Here is a 16,945-nt window from a genome sequence, read left to right as displayed (position 1 = left end):
CCGCGCAACGTTCGGAGGTGTTAATGTAATAAATGTTTTGTTTTCCTTCTCCTTTGCCAACCCTTGTAAAATAAGTAACAGTTTCACACTATCGTAAGTATAGGAGTTTACCGTCTGTTCCGATTCTTAACTCCTGTTGAGCGATAGCGCCACAGACGCTTTTGCGTTGCGAATGTCATCATGGAGTAGTTCTATTATAGGGCGGGAACCATCTACCGTGATGACTATATTTATCATGTTTTTGTATGACAATTATTGGTATTGTAACTCGGATCTAAATATAAAATGAACTATGTGACCTTCACGGGCTGTTGGGCAGTAATGATCTATATCCAAGCTAAATTTATTTTATTTGTATGGGAAATATTAACTACGTTATTTGTCGTGACATCTCTATCATATCCATACGTATAAAACCAAGTTGCACTCCGCTGTTCCTTTCTAAGCTTTCATCTTTTAAACCACGCATCGGAATTTGATGCAGTTTTCACTAAAAAGTAGTAAGTTATTTAGACAATTTATTCCCGAAGGTATATAATAACCCCGTGTGTGCCCGTGTGAAGTCGGGCCAGGTCAATAATGGCACAGATGGATTCTCGTTATTAACTTCTTCACGTGAATACATGTTAGTGACATATTTTTGATTTACAATAAATAGATTCTACATTTTGAACCGAGAAGCCGAATAAAGTTCTTTCTTTTGATTTGATTTTTCATTTGCCAATTCATTTACGACTCCTTATCCCACCTACTAATATATGTATGTTTGTTCCTCTTTCACGCAAAATATACTGAATTTCAGTACACAGGTAGAAGATAACCGGGAATAAAATATGTTTTATTCCCGATTATATTCTACCCGTGATGTTAAGATATCGAATGAACAATAGAAGAGATGTGATATCGAATTAACAAGAGGTGGATAAGTAGATTGCATAAAAGAAAGTACTAGCTGCGCCCCGGGGGTTTGCTCCCGTGGGAATTTGGAGACAAGACTACCCCATAGGGTACTCTTGTCCAAGTCTTTTGGCTTTCCTTTATTTCTTCGATTTTCATTTTTTGCATAATGTTTTTCTTCCCGTCTCTTCCCGTCAGTCCTCTAACCACTGCGCCATTGATCCTACTTATATGCGCGACATCAAATAAAATATACCTTATCCGATATCGAGTTAACAAAATAACTACGAGTATTAATAGGTATTTCTCTAGCGTTGTTCCAATCGATTGTAAAAGCAGGTTTACGATTATTTACCATCGATATCTAATCGAGTGCTATCACATGTGGAGCTCGTGTGGTTAGCGTGTTCTCTGGTGTGCACCCAGCAACGCAGGTGCAGGCGCGGCGAATGGCAACGAGCTTTGACATTTATAGCACAGTCACAGCGACCAACCTTTGAATCAAAGATAATCTAATATTATAAATGCGAAAGTAAGTTAGTTTGTTTTTTATGTTTGTCTTCACAGTTTATCTGCCCAACCAATCGTCTTGAAAGTTTTCATACATGTAGTTTGAAGTACTGAGAAGGATCTAGGGTAGGTACTCTTCATCACTTTCTGCCCCAACTTTCATTCGCGCTATTATCCACACTTTAATGAGCTAATATACTAATTAAGTAATTAAAATTAATTAATAATAAAAATTTCTAATTCTGAGATGACCAAGAAGAGGAGTTTTTACGCATAAATGCTTGGATTATGATAGGAATGTAACTGTAACCAAGCCACAAAGTAAGCAAGAGTAGCTAAAAATTTTAGCAACAAGTTTCATAAGATAGTAGCTGTCTGCGTCACCAAAAAATAGCCAAGTAACATTTATCTCAAAATAAGTTTGGTACACTTGGGATGCTAACTGCTTCAGTGTTAAATATTACAACAGGTAAACTTAGAATTCTAAGAGATATACCAAATAGTTTAATCCAAATCTTTTACTCATTTAAGCTTTATCCTGATTAATTCCACCGCCTTAGAGCGTTGGAACCCGGCCGTTCTCCTACTTTTTCTCCTTCACTTTGCATGGTCTTCATCATCCTCAGTTGCCAATCTATTAGCACGTATCAATCAGTCTTGACGACATTTTCGGGTGGGCCCCTTCTGTCTTTAACTTTGACCAGGCGGACGGGACTAATTTGGACTCTAAGGGCTTAAGTCTGTCTGCTCAGTAAAAATCCTTGGCTTCAGCCTTCAGATATAGGTATTACAAGAGATAAATTTAGATTTCTAAGCGAAAACAAAACCAATCTAATCAATATATTACCCTTCCGGCTTTTTATTATAGAAACTATACTATGCTGTTTATATCAATGAAGATTATTTATTAAACGCGCTCTGATAGGATTCTACTAATATTATAAATGCGAAAAATTGTGAGGAAGTACATTTGTTTACCCGGGTAGAATATAACCTGGAATAACACATAGAGTAAGTACTTTTTATACCGAAACTCCCATGGGAGCGAAGCTCCGGAGCGCAGCTAATATTTTATGTGTTTAATCGAAGTGACAAAAATTGAGTTGGTACCTGTAGTGGTTAGTACTACTAGTACAGGTACCAACTCAATTGTTGGCCAATGACTTGAATATGACTTGCATAATTCGTTATTCTGACTATGATTTATTTTTAAAACAGCCAGTGTTAATTTACACATCACTGTTACACCCAGTGATCAAGATTACTGGCTTATTGCTACATCTATATCTATACAGGATAGCTACATATAGTGGATTACGATAACAGCCGCCTGGTGTCGTCAAGACGCCTAGGAAATGAACGCAAGGGGGGCGTGGCTCTGACCTCATTATAATGCTAATTTTAAACTGCCGCCGAAATTGAGGAGTTTATAAATAACAAGTTATATCTTATTGTCAACATCTATATGCAATATTGAATCATCAATTCTAGTACCTAGTTTACGTCTCAAAAAATATTCAAGGGTGATTTCCGAACACTATTTGATCGTCACGGGGTTTGCCTCCTGGACTATTGTTAGAGTTGGCACGAGGTGTTAGAAATCGATTGAAAATGATTCATTGGCTACTAGTTTTTTTAAGCACCTCCAACTTATGTGTCGTGTCATTTCTGTACTTACTTGATCTTTGCTTTGGATTATAGAAAGAGTAGGTTCTATACGAGGTTCTAGTCCTTGGAGTATTTTCCACTCTACTCTGTTTCCTGCCATAGATTGTACCTCCCTATATCGACCATGTCTTAAAACTTCTCTTTTTCAAATTTATTGAATTGATGTTCTAGATACACAAGTATAAGGAAAATATCAATTTTGAAAACGAATCCTAACTAATACTATAACAAACAAACTTACTTTCGCATTTATAAATGTTTGTTACTTTTTTAAGCTCTCAACCAATCTTCTTGAAATTTTGCATACATGTAGTTTGAAGTATGGAGAAGGACATAGGGTAACTTTCTTCTCGGAAAATTAATGCGGGCGTAGCTCCGGGCAAAAGCTAGTGAAAAATATAAATACCAATATTACAAATACTAGTTATTTTGGTCACTGCTATCATGTAGAAGAAAAATTTCCTCACATTCTTTCCTATTTTTGTTATTGATTAGATAACCACTGGCCACGAAATAGCACGAAACGCATTATCAGCAGTATAGTCATTCGCATTAACGTACAGTCAGCAGCCCATTAACCTACACAAAGTCATTAGCCCCTATTACAATGACATAGCTATTCAATACATAAGAGAACTTGGACATGCAATAGATAAAATTGGTTTTTTTAGTTCCATTGGGCCCGGGACCCATTCCTTAGCCTCCGCCTGTCTAGGCTTAATAAATTTAGTCTAGGTCATTCTGTTTAACCTGAGTGTGTTTATTTCTATCAGGATAAACTAGTTTGACCTAAGATAAACTATTTTTTTCTATATGCGATAGGACGAACTAGTATAGCCTAGGCTAAACCAGTTTATCCTATCGCATGTAGGAAGAATTAGTTTGGCCTAGACAAAACTAGTTTATCCTGGAATCGGGTTTGGCCGGTAACATATATACGGAAAACATAGCGTGTCCAACTCTCACTTGGACGGTTTTTTTTATGAATGATGTTTTTAATTAAAAATATTTTGTCATGTTTCGTTATACAGATATGAAATGTAATGTTTCGCACTATGTATGGAATAATGTTGTTTACGTGTATATAAAACAAGTGATGTCTTTCGGGGGTCAGTTTGTAAGGCTTACGTCAACGGGTAGGATATGAATGCAAAACATTGCGTATTTTGAAACAAAACTATTGTATTTCTAATAAACATACGTACTAGTGATCAGGAAATCATAGGGTGTAACAAAATATCTATAAACATACGAAGTGATAAGATACGGTGCATTGGGTACATCCTTTATGCGAAGATTCAACTCTTCTAAAAAGAATGCTCGTAAGGTTTCCAAATTAGTTACGGTGGATGCGAATGACGACTGTTTGAAGAGAGTTTGAGAAGATTGTTTAAAATTCTAATTCTTACTAGTTGTTCGCCGCGAACTTAGACCTCGTGAACACAATACATTTTGATGAGTTTTAACAAATTTATGAATATTTCAAAAACGACTTGAAAATTCTATTGACATATCCTACATACCTTTTAAATTTCACCAAAATCAGAATAACGGTTCGAAAGTTAACGCGTTACAAACATACATATATACAAAAAAAATATTTTTACCCCAAGTAGAATGTTAGACCTCGCTCGCTTCGCTCGCTTGGTCAATAATATAAAAGCGAACGTAAATTTGTTTGTTATGTATAAGGATAGGTATATCCCGAAATCCAGACGAGGACGGACAAAACCGCATATTTCCGCGCACGCGTACCAATTCGCAAGCAGAAGAAGTCTAGTATAGCTAAAATTTATTACGTTATATGTAATAGTTTTTAGAATAATGTATCCTCACTTAAGTAAAAATAAATAAATAAAAATGTTGACCACATATGGATATGCAAACATATAAATAAATTGCATTTAACTTGATCATAAAAAATATCAAAACGTAGAGAAAAACAATTAATTGGGTTATTGTAACAATGTGTTTGCCGTTTATCTGTCAACAGTTATTCGCCTTTGATGACACGATATTAAAAAAATAACTGGAATCTCGTAAACAATGAATGTCGTGTCAAAAATGAGATACCTATTATTTAGTTCATTCACTCCGAGTGGACGTGGAGATGAGGGTAGCTTTGGGTGAGGCGAGAAAAAAGATTTTGATAGCTACCTGGGTTTCATTTTTTTCTGTAATCAAAGTGGGTAAGTAAGGTACTACATGTAGCTGAAAATATGTAAGTTAGATGATTTGTATGATATATAGAAACCATACAATGATAAAGTAACGCTTAGGTAAATTATACATAGGTAATAAACACAGTAACGATTTACAGTACTTAATTTTCGATTTGGTCATTAATAAAAAAGTAATTAATACTCCTTTTTGACAAATGAAATTATATTGAATTAAAAAGTATTAAAATGTAAATAAATGTAAGTAAAAGTTATTAGAAGAAATAAAGAAAGAAAATATGTTTTAACGACGATTATTACTAAGACTACGATTACGGCTTAGCAGAGTATCCTTAAATACTTTAACCTCTTATTCTTAAAAAAATAAAGCATGCTTTAAGCTAAAGTATGTTTTATGCCGGCCCCACACTGTCGTGGAACAGTTTGCTAAACTTTGGCGGTTTCAGTATACATTGCTGGTTTCTAATTGCGGTTGATAAAAGCTCTCATACAAAATACGCAATGCGTCATGTGTCTGAGTTCGGCGACAGTTTAGCAGGGCTATGCTATTGTGTATCTTCTTAACCTTTTCCCCGCTCATATGGGGTGGGCATAGTATGTCAATTCGTTTCATTTGCCGTTCAACTCTGTCAGTTGCCGTTTCACTCAATCCTCTTCTTATTCATACTTTCTTAGATACAATCCATCCACCTCTTCGATTTTCCTCTATTTCTGATACCGATACCTACCATGTTTAGCGACCTTTTAGTAATATTAGTATTGTATACTTAAGTAAGTAATTTTATAGCATAATTTTATTTTTACTTATTGATTACTAGGGCACAGATTATACAATCTGCTAGGGTCAGGCTGGTGTAGGTACTGAGATACAGGATCTTCTTAGTTCAGACCAGTCTCTCACAATATTTGTTTTATTGAAACCCACCAATGTACAATGTAACATATCTGGATTATACCATGTTAAGATTGTTGAGAAAATAAAGAATTTTTGATTTGGTTTGGTCTATGCATAGATAAAAGAAAAAGAATGGGTCTATGTTACATCAACAACGTTATGACAACAATAGACAACAATACTAATACCGAACTAAAACAACAATAATTAGACATGCAATAATGCATGTCTATTGCACTGTTTTGTCCCGGGGTCAACACATATCACGTTTTGTTTGCTTGTGATTACGATCCGTCGAGCAGAAAGTCCGTAGTACATGATGATGTATGCACGTGTAATATCTAATAATCAAAGTACAAATTCCATATATTTGTGTACGGAAGAAGGTATAAGTTATGTTATTAGTAAAAAAACTAGTAAAACCATAGTAAAAAGTAGCCTATTTTACTCCTGAAGATTTCGTCTGTTGACCCATGCGTCAACTGGTGAATGGGTGCTGCCAGAGGTAACTGGTTAATGGTTAATCGTATTTTACATAATTTATTTTATTTATAACAAGTTTTTGTATACTTTTTGACTATGTGAGTACCTACTTTATACATGTACTTTGTTTTACTATAATATACCAAATATGGGATAGGATAGGATAGGTTAACATATCATATAGGATAGGAACCAACTGTTCCAATGATTTTATTTCGGGATTTCTTCTCAGCAGTGGTCGTTCCGAAATGCCAGGAGTTTGTAGCTTTAGAAAAGTTACCATATAATATATATTTTTACGTGAAAAAGTGCCCGTCTAATCTAATTTCTCAATAAATGATTTGATTCTGTCTCTGTGCCAAATTTTATCAAAATCGGTTCAGTAGTTTTTGGGTCATCATTATTCATTACAAACAAAAAACAATAATATTTTTTTTGGAGTATGGATATTAATACCTTACATTACATTCTTAAAAAACCTACTAAAACAGCAAAAATAAATAAAATTCAAACAGAAGTTTATGATGTCGGAATGATAAGATAAAATGTATGTGGAACTGGAACATAGAGAAATGAGCTAAAACAATTTTAATAACCAAAATAAAACTTAAACTATCAAACAATAAAAAAATAGTAGAGCCAAACAATGTAGCTGAAGAATGTAATAACTGTTTTTTATCTTTTGGAAAATCACAATCTAGCCCTTCTTGCTTCTTTAAATCAAAAAGCTAGTTGATCACAAAGAAGTAAATAGTATATGAAAAAACCTTAAAAATAAATCTTCGTTCGGATTTGATGAAATCCTTTTATTATTGTTAAAAAATGTGCTGACGTGCTGACAATACCTTACACAATACTTATTAATCAATCCTTTGCTGAAGGCGTGTTTCCGGAACTGCAAAAAATATCTTTTATTAAGCACATCCATAAAAAGGGTTCAGGTTTCACAGATATAAATAATTATCGACCGATCGATATATCTCATTTACCGTTATCAGCAAGAGTGTTTGAAACAGCCATGGTTAAACGCCGAAGTGAATTCCACGAAAAATATAGCGTATTTAATGAAAACCAAAATGCTTTCAGAAAAAAATACTCCACAATTTTGGCAATATATAAATTTACATAAAAAATATACGAAAAGATAGATAATAAAAAATACGCAATATATGCGTTTCTACGCATTGTACTAACTTATAAGTTCTATCTTTCCTAATTAAAAATTTGTTTGTACTTCTTATTTATATAAGAAGTACAATTTTTTAATTAGGAAAGATAGAACTTATTAGGTCAAATAAAACCGTCTCTGCCGGCTACCCCGCCTATCCCACAGGGTAGTGTTTTGGGATGTATTCTGTTTCTTATCTCCATTAATGATCTCCCTGACGAGAGGATTGTATTCTTTTCGCAGATGATGATCGGTTTTATTATCTTGTTCTGATACAATTGAGCCAGAATAGAAATTGAATACTCTAGATAAAATAACAAATTGGTTAGATAGTCAAAATCTAGAACTTAAATTAAATAAAACAAAATTATTGCAATTTAAACCATCACAAAAAAGAACATTACAAATATCTTATAACTTTAAAAATAAAAATTTTAAAGCAGTTGATACAGCAACCTTTCTAGGTATAGAATTGGACACTAATATGTCGTGGAATGTGAGGTACATTGAAAAATTAAAAAATAAGATATTTTCTTTTACATATGCCTTTTATTAATTAAAAAAAGTAACTGACCTAAAAACATGCCTTGTAGCGTATTATGCATATGCTCATTCTAGATTGTCATATGGGATAGTTATGTGGGGAAACTCTTGTAAAATAAATGATATATTTGCACAACAGAAAAAAAATCATCAGAATACTAGCAATGTTTGCTAGTATTCTGATGATTTTTTTTCTGTGACCAAATGACATCATGTAAATATTATTTTATCAAACATCAAATCCTGACTGTTACGTCCTTGTACATCCTAGAATCATGCAAATTTGTCAGGAAACATGAGGCTTAATAAAAGAAATAATAGAAACCTAAACGTACTAGAAAGACCAATGACTAACATGAAACTAGTTTCGAGCAGCCCCCATCATATAACCATGTCCCTAATCATTTCAAAAATGTATAGAAAAATATCCAATATTTGTAAAAAATCTAAAAATGTTCCTTATTAATAAAAGTTATTACGAGATTTCTGAGTTATTCGATGATAAATTTTGATATAGATTCACTTTGATTTCTCTACTGTACAAATCACATTAGAAATAAGACGAATTTATTTTGTAAGTAATTTGGCAACTAATTGCCCTCATGTTTGCTGTGCCCTTGCAGGGCGTCACTTGTACTTACAACTATATTTATGTAATAACTTCAAACTTGTGGCTTGCAATAAATCTGAATCTGAATCTAATATCAACCAATTTAAGAACAACTTGCGGTTTCACGTTAGAAAAATACATATATTTGAAAAATTTTGAATTAGGTACTTATAAGTATGTCAACGATCATGACAGATAGCTTCTTTTATTTTCAATTATATTTTCGCCTTTTTCGTTTTCGAAATTGTCAAGATTACAAAGAAAAATAGCAATGATAAACATAGTTTAATGACAGCTATTACCACGCAAATAGCTCAGAGATAAGGTAATTACGGAACTTGTCGTGCGTGGGGCAAGCGCGGGCGCAGGTCACAGCGTAGGAAACGCTCAATGGAAACATTGCACATTGCTATTTATATACATAAGTGATAAGTGTGTATGTCGTGTGGCTCACTTCACCTCTCGTTTTGAAGAAAACAAAAAAGGGTTCTTCTGGAACTGTACGTGTTTGAAATGTTGCGTGTGGTTCCGCCATAGAATAGGACCACTCTATATCCTCCCGTCGAGGCCATTAAGGGACACACATCCAACAGGTAGGTAACAATAGCATTCCCAAGGAGGGTTAACGTCAGGCGGCAGGTTGTAAAATCACAGCCGTATCGGATACAAATTAGAAGAAGACAGTTGCTAATGATATTATTTTTATTTGTACCTACGATTAAGTTAAGTATAAATAAAGTAATGGAAATATAATTATGTTACTAAATTCTATTATAACTATTGACAACAATGTACATAGTATTTACTTATTTTACGACATATTAAAGTATTTTCATTCTTAAGACACGCAGAAAATTTCAACAATTCTTAAAATATTCACAACACAATAAAATACAACAATCAGGACCCGCTTCAAATTTTTCTTGATAATCATATTGTAATCTGACGGTTAAAGTAACAGCAAGATAAATCAGCCTAAAGTTATTTGCCAGTTATCGTTATCCAATACTTGTAAACACAATTTCTGACACCGTTCGGTAGGTTACAAATATGCTATCGGATATTCTATCAGCAAGCAGTTAAGTGGCCATTAAATACAAAAATTACACTGTCAAACTCGTTGTCTGTCAGACATTATAAAATATTAATATAATGTCGACAAATGTGAGTGTTTCGATTTGGTCCATAGATAAATGCATAATAAAATAATTATGAATTAATATGGTCTTTATAAACACAACTCGTACGATATATATCACAAAATGGTTAATACATACTTTTGGCTCGTCCCGGCTTCGCTCGGGTAAAACCATTATGACTTATACACTTAAACCTTCCTCAGGAATCACACTGTCTATTAAAAAGACTCGCATCAAAATCTGTTGAGTAGTTATAAAAAAAAATATGCATACATACAGACAGCGATAAGCGGCTTTATACTATGTTGTCCGCGACTATTCCCGAGGAAAAAGTAGCCTGTCACCGTTTTCTTTCTGTCTTCTACCGTTTCCACACAAAAATCACATTAATTCGTTTCTCCGTTATGACGAGTAAGCAAGACAAACAAACATTTTCACAATTATTACAAATTTAATATTTTTGTTATTTTAGTGTCATTGCTAACACTGATGTCAGATGTTCAAGTCGCCTATATGCATCGGATATGACAATCTAAGGCATAATGTCACCAACCATCCTCTGTTTCAACCATTATTATGTTGGCTATACTCTGTCGCCGAATTCAGACAGACGCCGACGCGAATTAACGTACATTACGTATTTTGTATGAGAGTGTCGAAACCGCTGAATTTGGCGAATCTTATTCTTTATAGTGTAAAATCGACATTATGGAAGGGTCATACACACAGCTGTATGCTATATATATTACATTGATATAGCTGTATGTATGTAATATATTTGATTTGATTTTATGCGCTTGTATGCAATCGTAACTTGATGGTCTAAACATAATGTTCGCATTACAACATTTTAAATGATGATGAATGATGAACAGGCGTTATAATATACATACATATATGACGATGATAACCTCTGCAGCTTAATGATCATCATGCCGGACTAGAGCTGCTACACTGAAGGTCCCGGGTTCTATGCCCGGTCAGGTCAAGATTGAAAATGATATTTTTCAGATTGACCCCAGGTCAATCTGAAAAAATCTCTTGGAGGTTTATCTACTTACGTGTTGTAAAATGTGAGTTACTATCCGATATCAGTCTCGAACTAACTTTGGGACTGACTCAATCTGTGTGATGTGTCCATATTTATTTCAAAGTCTGGATAGAAATGCTAAATTACAAATATAAAATATAAAATCAGGTCATAGTCCCGTAGTGTTGTTCGTTAGCTCCGTCCATCAAGCGTCCTAGCTCGACGTCGCCATGCAGTCACCGCGCCAGCACCGGCCGGGGCAGCGCGGCCTGCTCCGACTGCCAGGAGTCGCGAGAACTGTGTGTCTTCGGCTTCAGGATGTACACGAACTGTTAGGGGAAATAAAACTTCAGAAAACTTGTGCAAAATTTTCCAATTTTGGCAGTAAAGGAACGTAACTTTTTTGTCCACCTGCAGCAGCATAAACTTTATACTTTACCAGCTTTTGTTCGCGGCTTCGCCCGCATTTATTTTGTGCGTCCGCTTAATAATATTATTGTCAATATCTCGGGTTCTAAGCAACGTATCGCGATGAAATCTATACCAAATTTTAATTTAGACCATCTGCTATATCGCATCAAATTCCATCTTTTTTGCGTTTTTGCGTGATGCGCGAATAAACGTACAGACAAGTAAAAATTAAAAAAAAACAACTATTTTGTGTATCAGTCATCAGTCCCGGAAATACCCCCCATAATTTATCTTCTATGTACAGATGTAACCCATTTACAGTTTTATATAAAACTTACAGTAAAGAGGGCAATAACCGCGCCAATGAAGAAGCCACCAGCGACGTCGCTCCAGTGGTGGTGGTACTCCTGGACCCGCGTGAGGCCGACGTACCACGCCGCGATGAAGACCAGGTATTGCGCAAAATGGCGTAGGAGCTTTGACCCTCGCCATTTGCATCTGTATTGGAAGTAGCACTGGAAGCAAATCGACAGTAATTAAATTAATGAAGTGAGTTTAGAAGACTTCACTGAGTGTAAAATCTCAGTGCTAATGAAAAGCCCCCCCCCCAATTTCCGTCTACGCATCTATCGTCAAACAAAATTATATTGCAATTATGTTTGCAGCAGATCGTGATGAAATGAATCGCATATATTTAAGAACATTGTTATAGAAAGACTGTACAATTCAATTCAAATTCTAAATTATTTATGATTATAAATAATTTAGAATTTTAATGGAATTGTACATACGATCAAGAAGACAGTAGTATACATGGCATAGCAAGAGTGACCGGAAGGAAAGGACAGCCGAGCATTCATGATCCGGGCTTCATCGGTGCCTGCGCAGTTGTAGTTGACGATGTAGCCCAGGTGATTGAGAGCTGAGTCGGCGGGGACTGGCTGGCAAACCTGGAACGTACACAGAAATATTTAAAAATAGTCACTATGTTACAATACCCACGTCATTGAAGAAAGGCGGTGGTGAAACTCTTTATCCATGCTTCGTCTTTTCACTTACCTCATGAAATTGTGACTGACTGGTTTCAGAATTCTACTTGTGCCACATGAGTTTGTATACTAATTGCCTCATGTATTTGTCATATGCCACCACTTGCTTCCAATGAAAAAACACATAGTGAAGAGACCTGCATATTGGCACTAGAAGCGTACAATACTTAATCTGTGACAACTGGCAACTGTTCAGTTCATTGGTATCTTTGTGACTACAGCTAGATGGCGGTATTCGTAAAGGTCTTTAAGGGACTTGAATAGAACCTGACACCATTGCTGGATAAAACAGTCGATGAGAAAAGTCTTACCTCATAGAAATGCGGTCGAAGCCGACCCAGCGTATACTTCCCGATGGTGACGGTGAGCTGTTGGCACGCTGCCCCAAAACTGTATACGCCTATAGTCCGGTAGCTGTCCCACACCCACCCGGCTATGGGCTTCCCTGCCAAGAATTTCTTCCCTGACCCAGGTCCGGGGTTCTTCTGACATATTTCTGTTACTAACACCTGAAAATAGTTACCACGTCGAATAAATCACTGGCCTTCAGGTTTAGTATTGTGTGTAGTTAGTTTAGTAAGTAGTAGTGTATTGTATAATTTTCATCGAAACATTTTTTCGGCGAAACGTGATTTCGGTGAAGTGTGTTTCTATGAACTGTAGACACCCCACTACAATCAACTCTGATCGCTAACGACCAAGTAACACAAAGAAAACTTGAGTTCAATAGTATTTATCTAACTTTGTATGTTGCAACCAGGTTGGTCGACGTTAAAAATAAGAAGTAATTATAAAGTATCATTAACCCTCATGAACATCCTAACACCATGGTTGACGACCTCGGTGGCGCAGTGGTAAAGTGCTTGCCTCTGAACCGAGAGGTCCTGGGTCCCGGTCGGGTCATGATGGGAAAATATATTTTTCTGATTGGCCCGGGTCATGGATGTTTATCTATATATGTTATAAAGTATAGTATAATTGAGTTAGTATCCCATAACACAAGTCTAGAACTTACTTTGGGGCTAGCTCAATCTGTGTGATTTGTGCTTATATATCTATTTATTTATTATTCATCATTGGCCATATACCTATAGCTAAGTCACAAAGTAGACTTGATACTCACAATTATAATAACGATGATGAACCCGAAGATCCCCAGCACAGTTTCAGATATGGACTGTTCCCAATACCGGTATCGGATGCTCTCATCAGACTCGAAGTATCCTCGACGGTACGGCTTAGCGTAGATTTGTAGCAGTAGCAATGGTATGCACACTGGAAAACACGAGGAATTTGGTCTATGTCAAAGCATTCAGAAATTAGTAGCCCGTCCCGGCTTCGCTCGGGTTAACCTAACTAAACTATGATTCAACCTAAAACTATAATGAAACCTACCCTAAACGTTCCTCAGGAATCACACTATCTATTGGTGAAAACCGTACAAAAATCTGGTAGGTAGTTTTTGAGTTCATCGCGTTCATACAGACAGACACCATAGTAAACCTATAGAAAATAACAGAGCTACAACGTGTTGCGACGTCGCAACGAAGCATGACTGAGCATTGGGGCATGACTCTTATAAATTTTTTGAAGTGGTCGTAGCAAAGGACTGAAGGAATCTAGCCCTATGAAGGTAGAATGAGATTGTGTGCGATTGTACCTATAAAAATAGACTCGTTAGTCATTGATAAGATTTATATGAACACATGTGATATTCCGTGCGAGTGATTCATGTCTTAGCTATAAGTACACTAAGTGTAGTAAAGGTGGTAGATAAACACGCATTTTATCACAACGGTGCTATTTCTTCTTTGGTAATTTTGATTACAATATAACGCTGAAAACAAAAATTTGTAAATAAATAAATGACTGACCACGTTTCTTTTCAGGAATAACGTTTTTTATGTTATCTTTGTTGAGGTTAAGAAAACAATTGGAATTATAACGAAACTGGGTAGCTCATGCGGTCTGTAAGACAGTAAAAAAACGGCCAAGATTAAGTTGGACTCGCTCACGAAGGGTTCCGTAGCAACAAGAAACTCGTTTTGCATGTATTATATGCGTGCCCGTACAGGTTTGTGGTTACGAAATTTATGCTAATTATATTAATAGGTAGGCATATCATATATTGGTCTTAATGTAAAAGGTTGAAGTTTAATTCAATATTTGAAACGCTTTGTACAGATTCCTAAAATTAGTATACGTACCTACCATATAAAGAAATGATACCATTAAGTATTTCGTAAACTGCTTGATCGATTTTGTTCAAACCAATTATAGGAACCATTCTATTATATTTATTATTCTATTATAACATAAGTAGGTACGTTCTTCATTAAACTCAGACGACAAACAAATTTCATCGGCATCTCAAGTACGAGTAGCGAACCGGAAAATTAATCGGCAAAAAATATTGCAATTGTTGTAGTAAACAGAATAGTGGGTTTAGAAAACTTCTTACATAACGATTGTGGCTCATCAACATTTTCAGCATATAGGTATCAACTCACTGTTGCGTAAACGGTATACCTACGTACTCTGGCTTCCCTTTTTTCGCACCATTTCCTAAGGATTACTACTTGACTCACGGATTTAAATTTTATTCAAGTCGCATAAAGGTATCTGACAAACTTTGAATACAAAATGAAAAAAAAAATCGAAGCACTACGGCGACTGTCCACCACGGAATGGTCTGCAAACGAATGAAACAGAAATCAACGTGTCAAATATTATACCTAGACTCGATAGAACTACATTTTATAATTAGTTTAAACACTAGAATCATTACATAAATTTCTTAAATGGACAATACTAATAATAGTGAATTTGTTTAGAATATATTACAATATACCTTAAAATGTGTTTATATCTTCAAATACAACACTATATTTTATTACAGACAGACTACTTTGTATAAATAACAAACAATACACTTACCACAAGCCAGAACTAGAACATCCAGGAAAACATTACAAAATATCCTATCACAAGCCATGATACACTTTTTTAATTTTATCCACACCAAAAAATGCGTTCGTTTGATACCGAGTGATAAGTCTCACTGATATAAAATCTGTGGGTAGATCGTCGGCGCTCACTTATCTATGTTAATAACAAAAAAAATGTATGTCGATGAGTCAACATACAAATAATTTCGTAATAAAAAAGAATTGTAACGTAGAAATATGGAAAATTAATTAAATCTAATAAACTTTTAAAATTTAACTTATTACTTTACGCGTTCATTTAGTTTTAACATGTACCTATCTCTCGCAGGCGCAAAATGTCAACGATTATGAAAACAAATCGTATTGCATACAAATTCTAACTTTATTCCACTATAATATCAATATATTATATTTGGTATTACTGTTATGTTATTAAGTACGTTGCTTTATCCGCTATTGTTTCTGTTTTCAGATTTTTGTTTAGGCACAGATTAAATAATACCCCAGGTTTAGGGTAATTTATACCAAAATACTCAAGGCTTATCCTATTCCCTAGTCTCGCTGTCCAGTGTCTGGCGCGGCCTATGTCCATCCATTGGTTGGACATCTTCCACGTTAAGGTAGGAGTAAAGATAGAATAAATATTCGCTTGATTTTGGTGTTAATGCACCTTTAAAATAAGTGAAATCTGATTGTCGGTGAATCATAAATCTTCAAAACTACCATTTTCTTATTTACCTACTATTTCTCTAAATACCAAATCAAGTTATTCCTTTTAATTTAACAAAAACTAGCTGCAATTATAAAAATCTTTTAAAAACTGTTATTTTATTTTTATTCCTCAAGAAAACTTTCAGCTATTGAACAAGTTCGTAAGCACTAAACATAAATAATTATAAAGCCATTTATATATTAATATATCAAGCTGAATATTATTCTTGTAATAAAAATGTCATGAAACATAAAATAAAAACATATTTTATCAGAACAATATTTATTTATTATGCTTTAAATGTTTAAACATTATATAAATAAAATATAAATAAAGCTGCCACAAGCCTAACCTACTAAAACGGGCAGTGCAGAGACTTTTCGACTCAAATAATTTAGTATACCTACATTTCAATTAGCTAACAAATCCAAAATAATATACATACAATATCTTAAAATATACATTCGAAAAGATTTCTTAATTGTATGCTGGATACTGTTATGTTTTATGACATTTAGAGCCTCATTGCTACGTTGCGCTCCGTTATGTTGCCGTCCGTCGACGGATCAAAGCAGAAATTGTATTGGGTTTCGACATGAATCGACGCAAGTCAATGTCGAAACCTGTATTATCGTCTACTTTCACATGTGATCCGTATATGTTTACTTTCAGATACAAAAAATATTAAAATATTCAATTCCC

General features: G+C 34.8%; 1 protein-coding gene across 2 annotated transcripts; it reads right to left on the bottom strand.

Annotated features, from left to right (window-relative positions):
- Nucleotides 1-9,642: 9,642 nt before the first annotated feature.
- LOC128677730 (putative phosphatidate phosphatase) lies at nucleotides 9,643-15,675 on the bottom strand. Of its 2 annotated transcripts, none has more exons than XM_053758776.2 (6): nucleotides 15,521-15,675; nucleotides 13,707-13,858; nucleotides 12,895-13,092; nucleotides 12,326-12,484; nucleotides 11,873-12,049; nucleotides 9,643-11,452 (listed from the first exon to the last, which is right to left on the bottom strand). In XM_053758776.2, exons 1-6 carry the CDS (start codon nucleotides 15,576-15,578, stop codon nucleotides 11,360-11,362), a joined length of 837 nt encoding a protein of 278 aa, XP_053614751.1. In that variant the 5' UTR covers nucleotides 15,579-15,675; the 3' UTR covers nucleotides 9,643-11,359. The 2 variants fall into 2 exon arrangements, with proteins under 2 accessions (XP_053614751.1, XP_053614752.1); XM_053758777.2 differs by having other exon boundaries at nucleotides 12,348-12,484.
- Between the last annotated feature and the right edge of the window lie 1,270 nt (nucleotides 15,676-16,945).

The sequence above is a fragment of the Plodia interpunctella genome, chromosome 18, assembly GCF_027563975.2.
Source record: "Plodia interpunctella isolate USDA-ARS_2022_Savannah chromosome 18, ilPloInte3.2, whole genome shotgun sequence".
NCBI lineage: Eukaryota > Metazoa > Arthropoda > Insecta > Lepidoptera > Pyralidae > Plodia > Plodia interpunctella.
The sequence above is the reverse complement of the archived record's forward strand: the minus strand, read 5'-3'. Positions and strand labels throughout refer to the sequence as shown.

Excerpts from the sequence above, each read along its gene's own strand:
- LOC128677730 (XM_053758776.2), bottom strand. The coding sequence starts at position 15,578 with ATGGCTTGTGATAGGATATTTTGTAATGTTTTCCTGGATGTTCTAGTT. Across the intron at positions 13,859-15,520 it reads TGTTCTAGTTCTGGCTTGTG|TGTGCATACCATTGCTACTG; the intron begins GTAAGTGTATTG and ends CGTGTTTTCCAG. Across the intron at positions 11,453-11,872 it reads CGGTTATTGCCCTCTTTACT|TTCGTGTACATCCTGAAGCC; the intron begins GTAAGTTTTATA and ends TTCCCCTAACAG.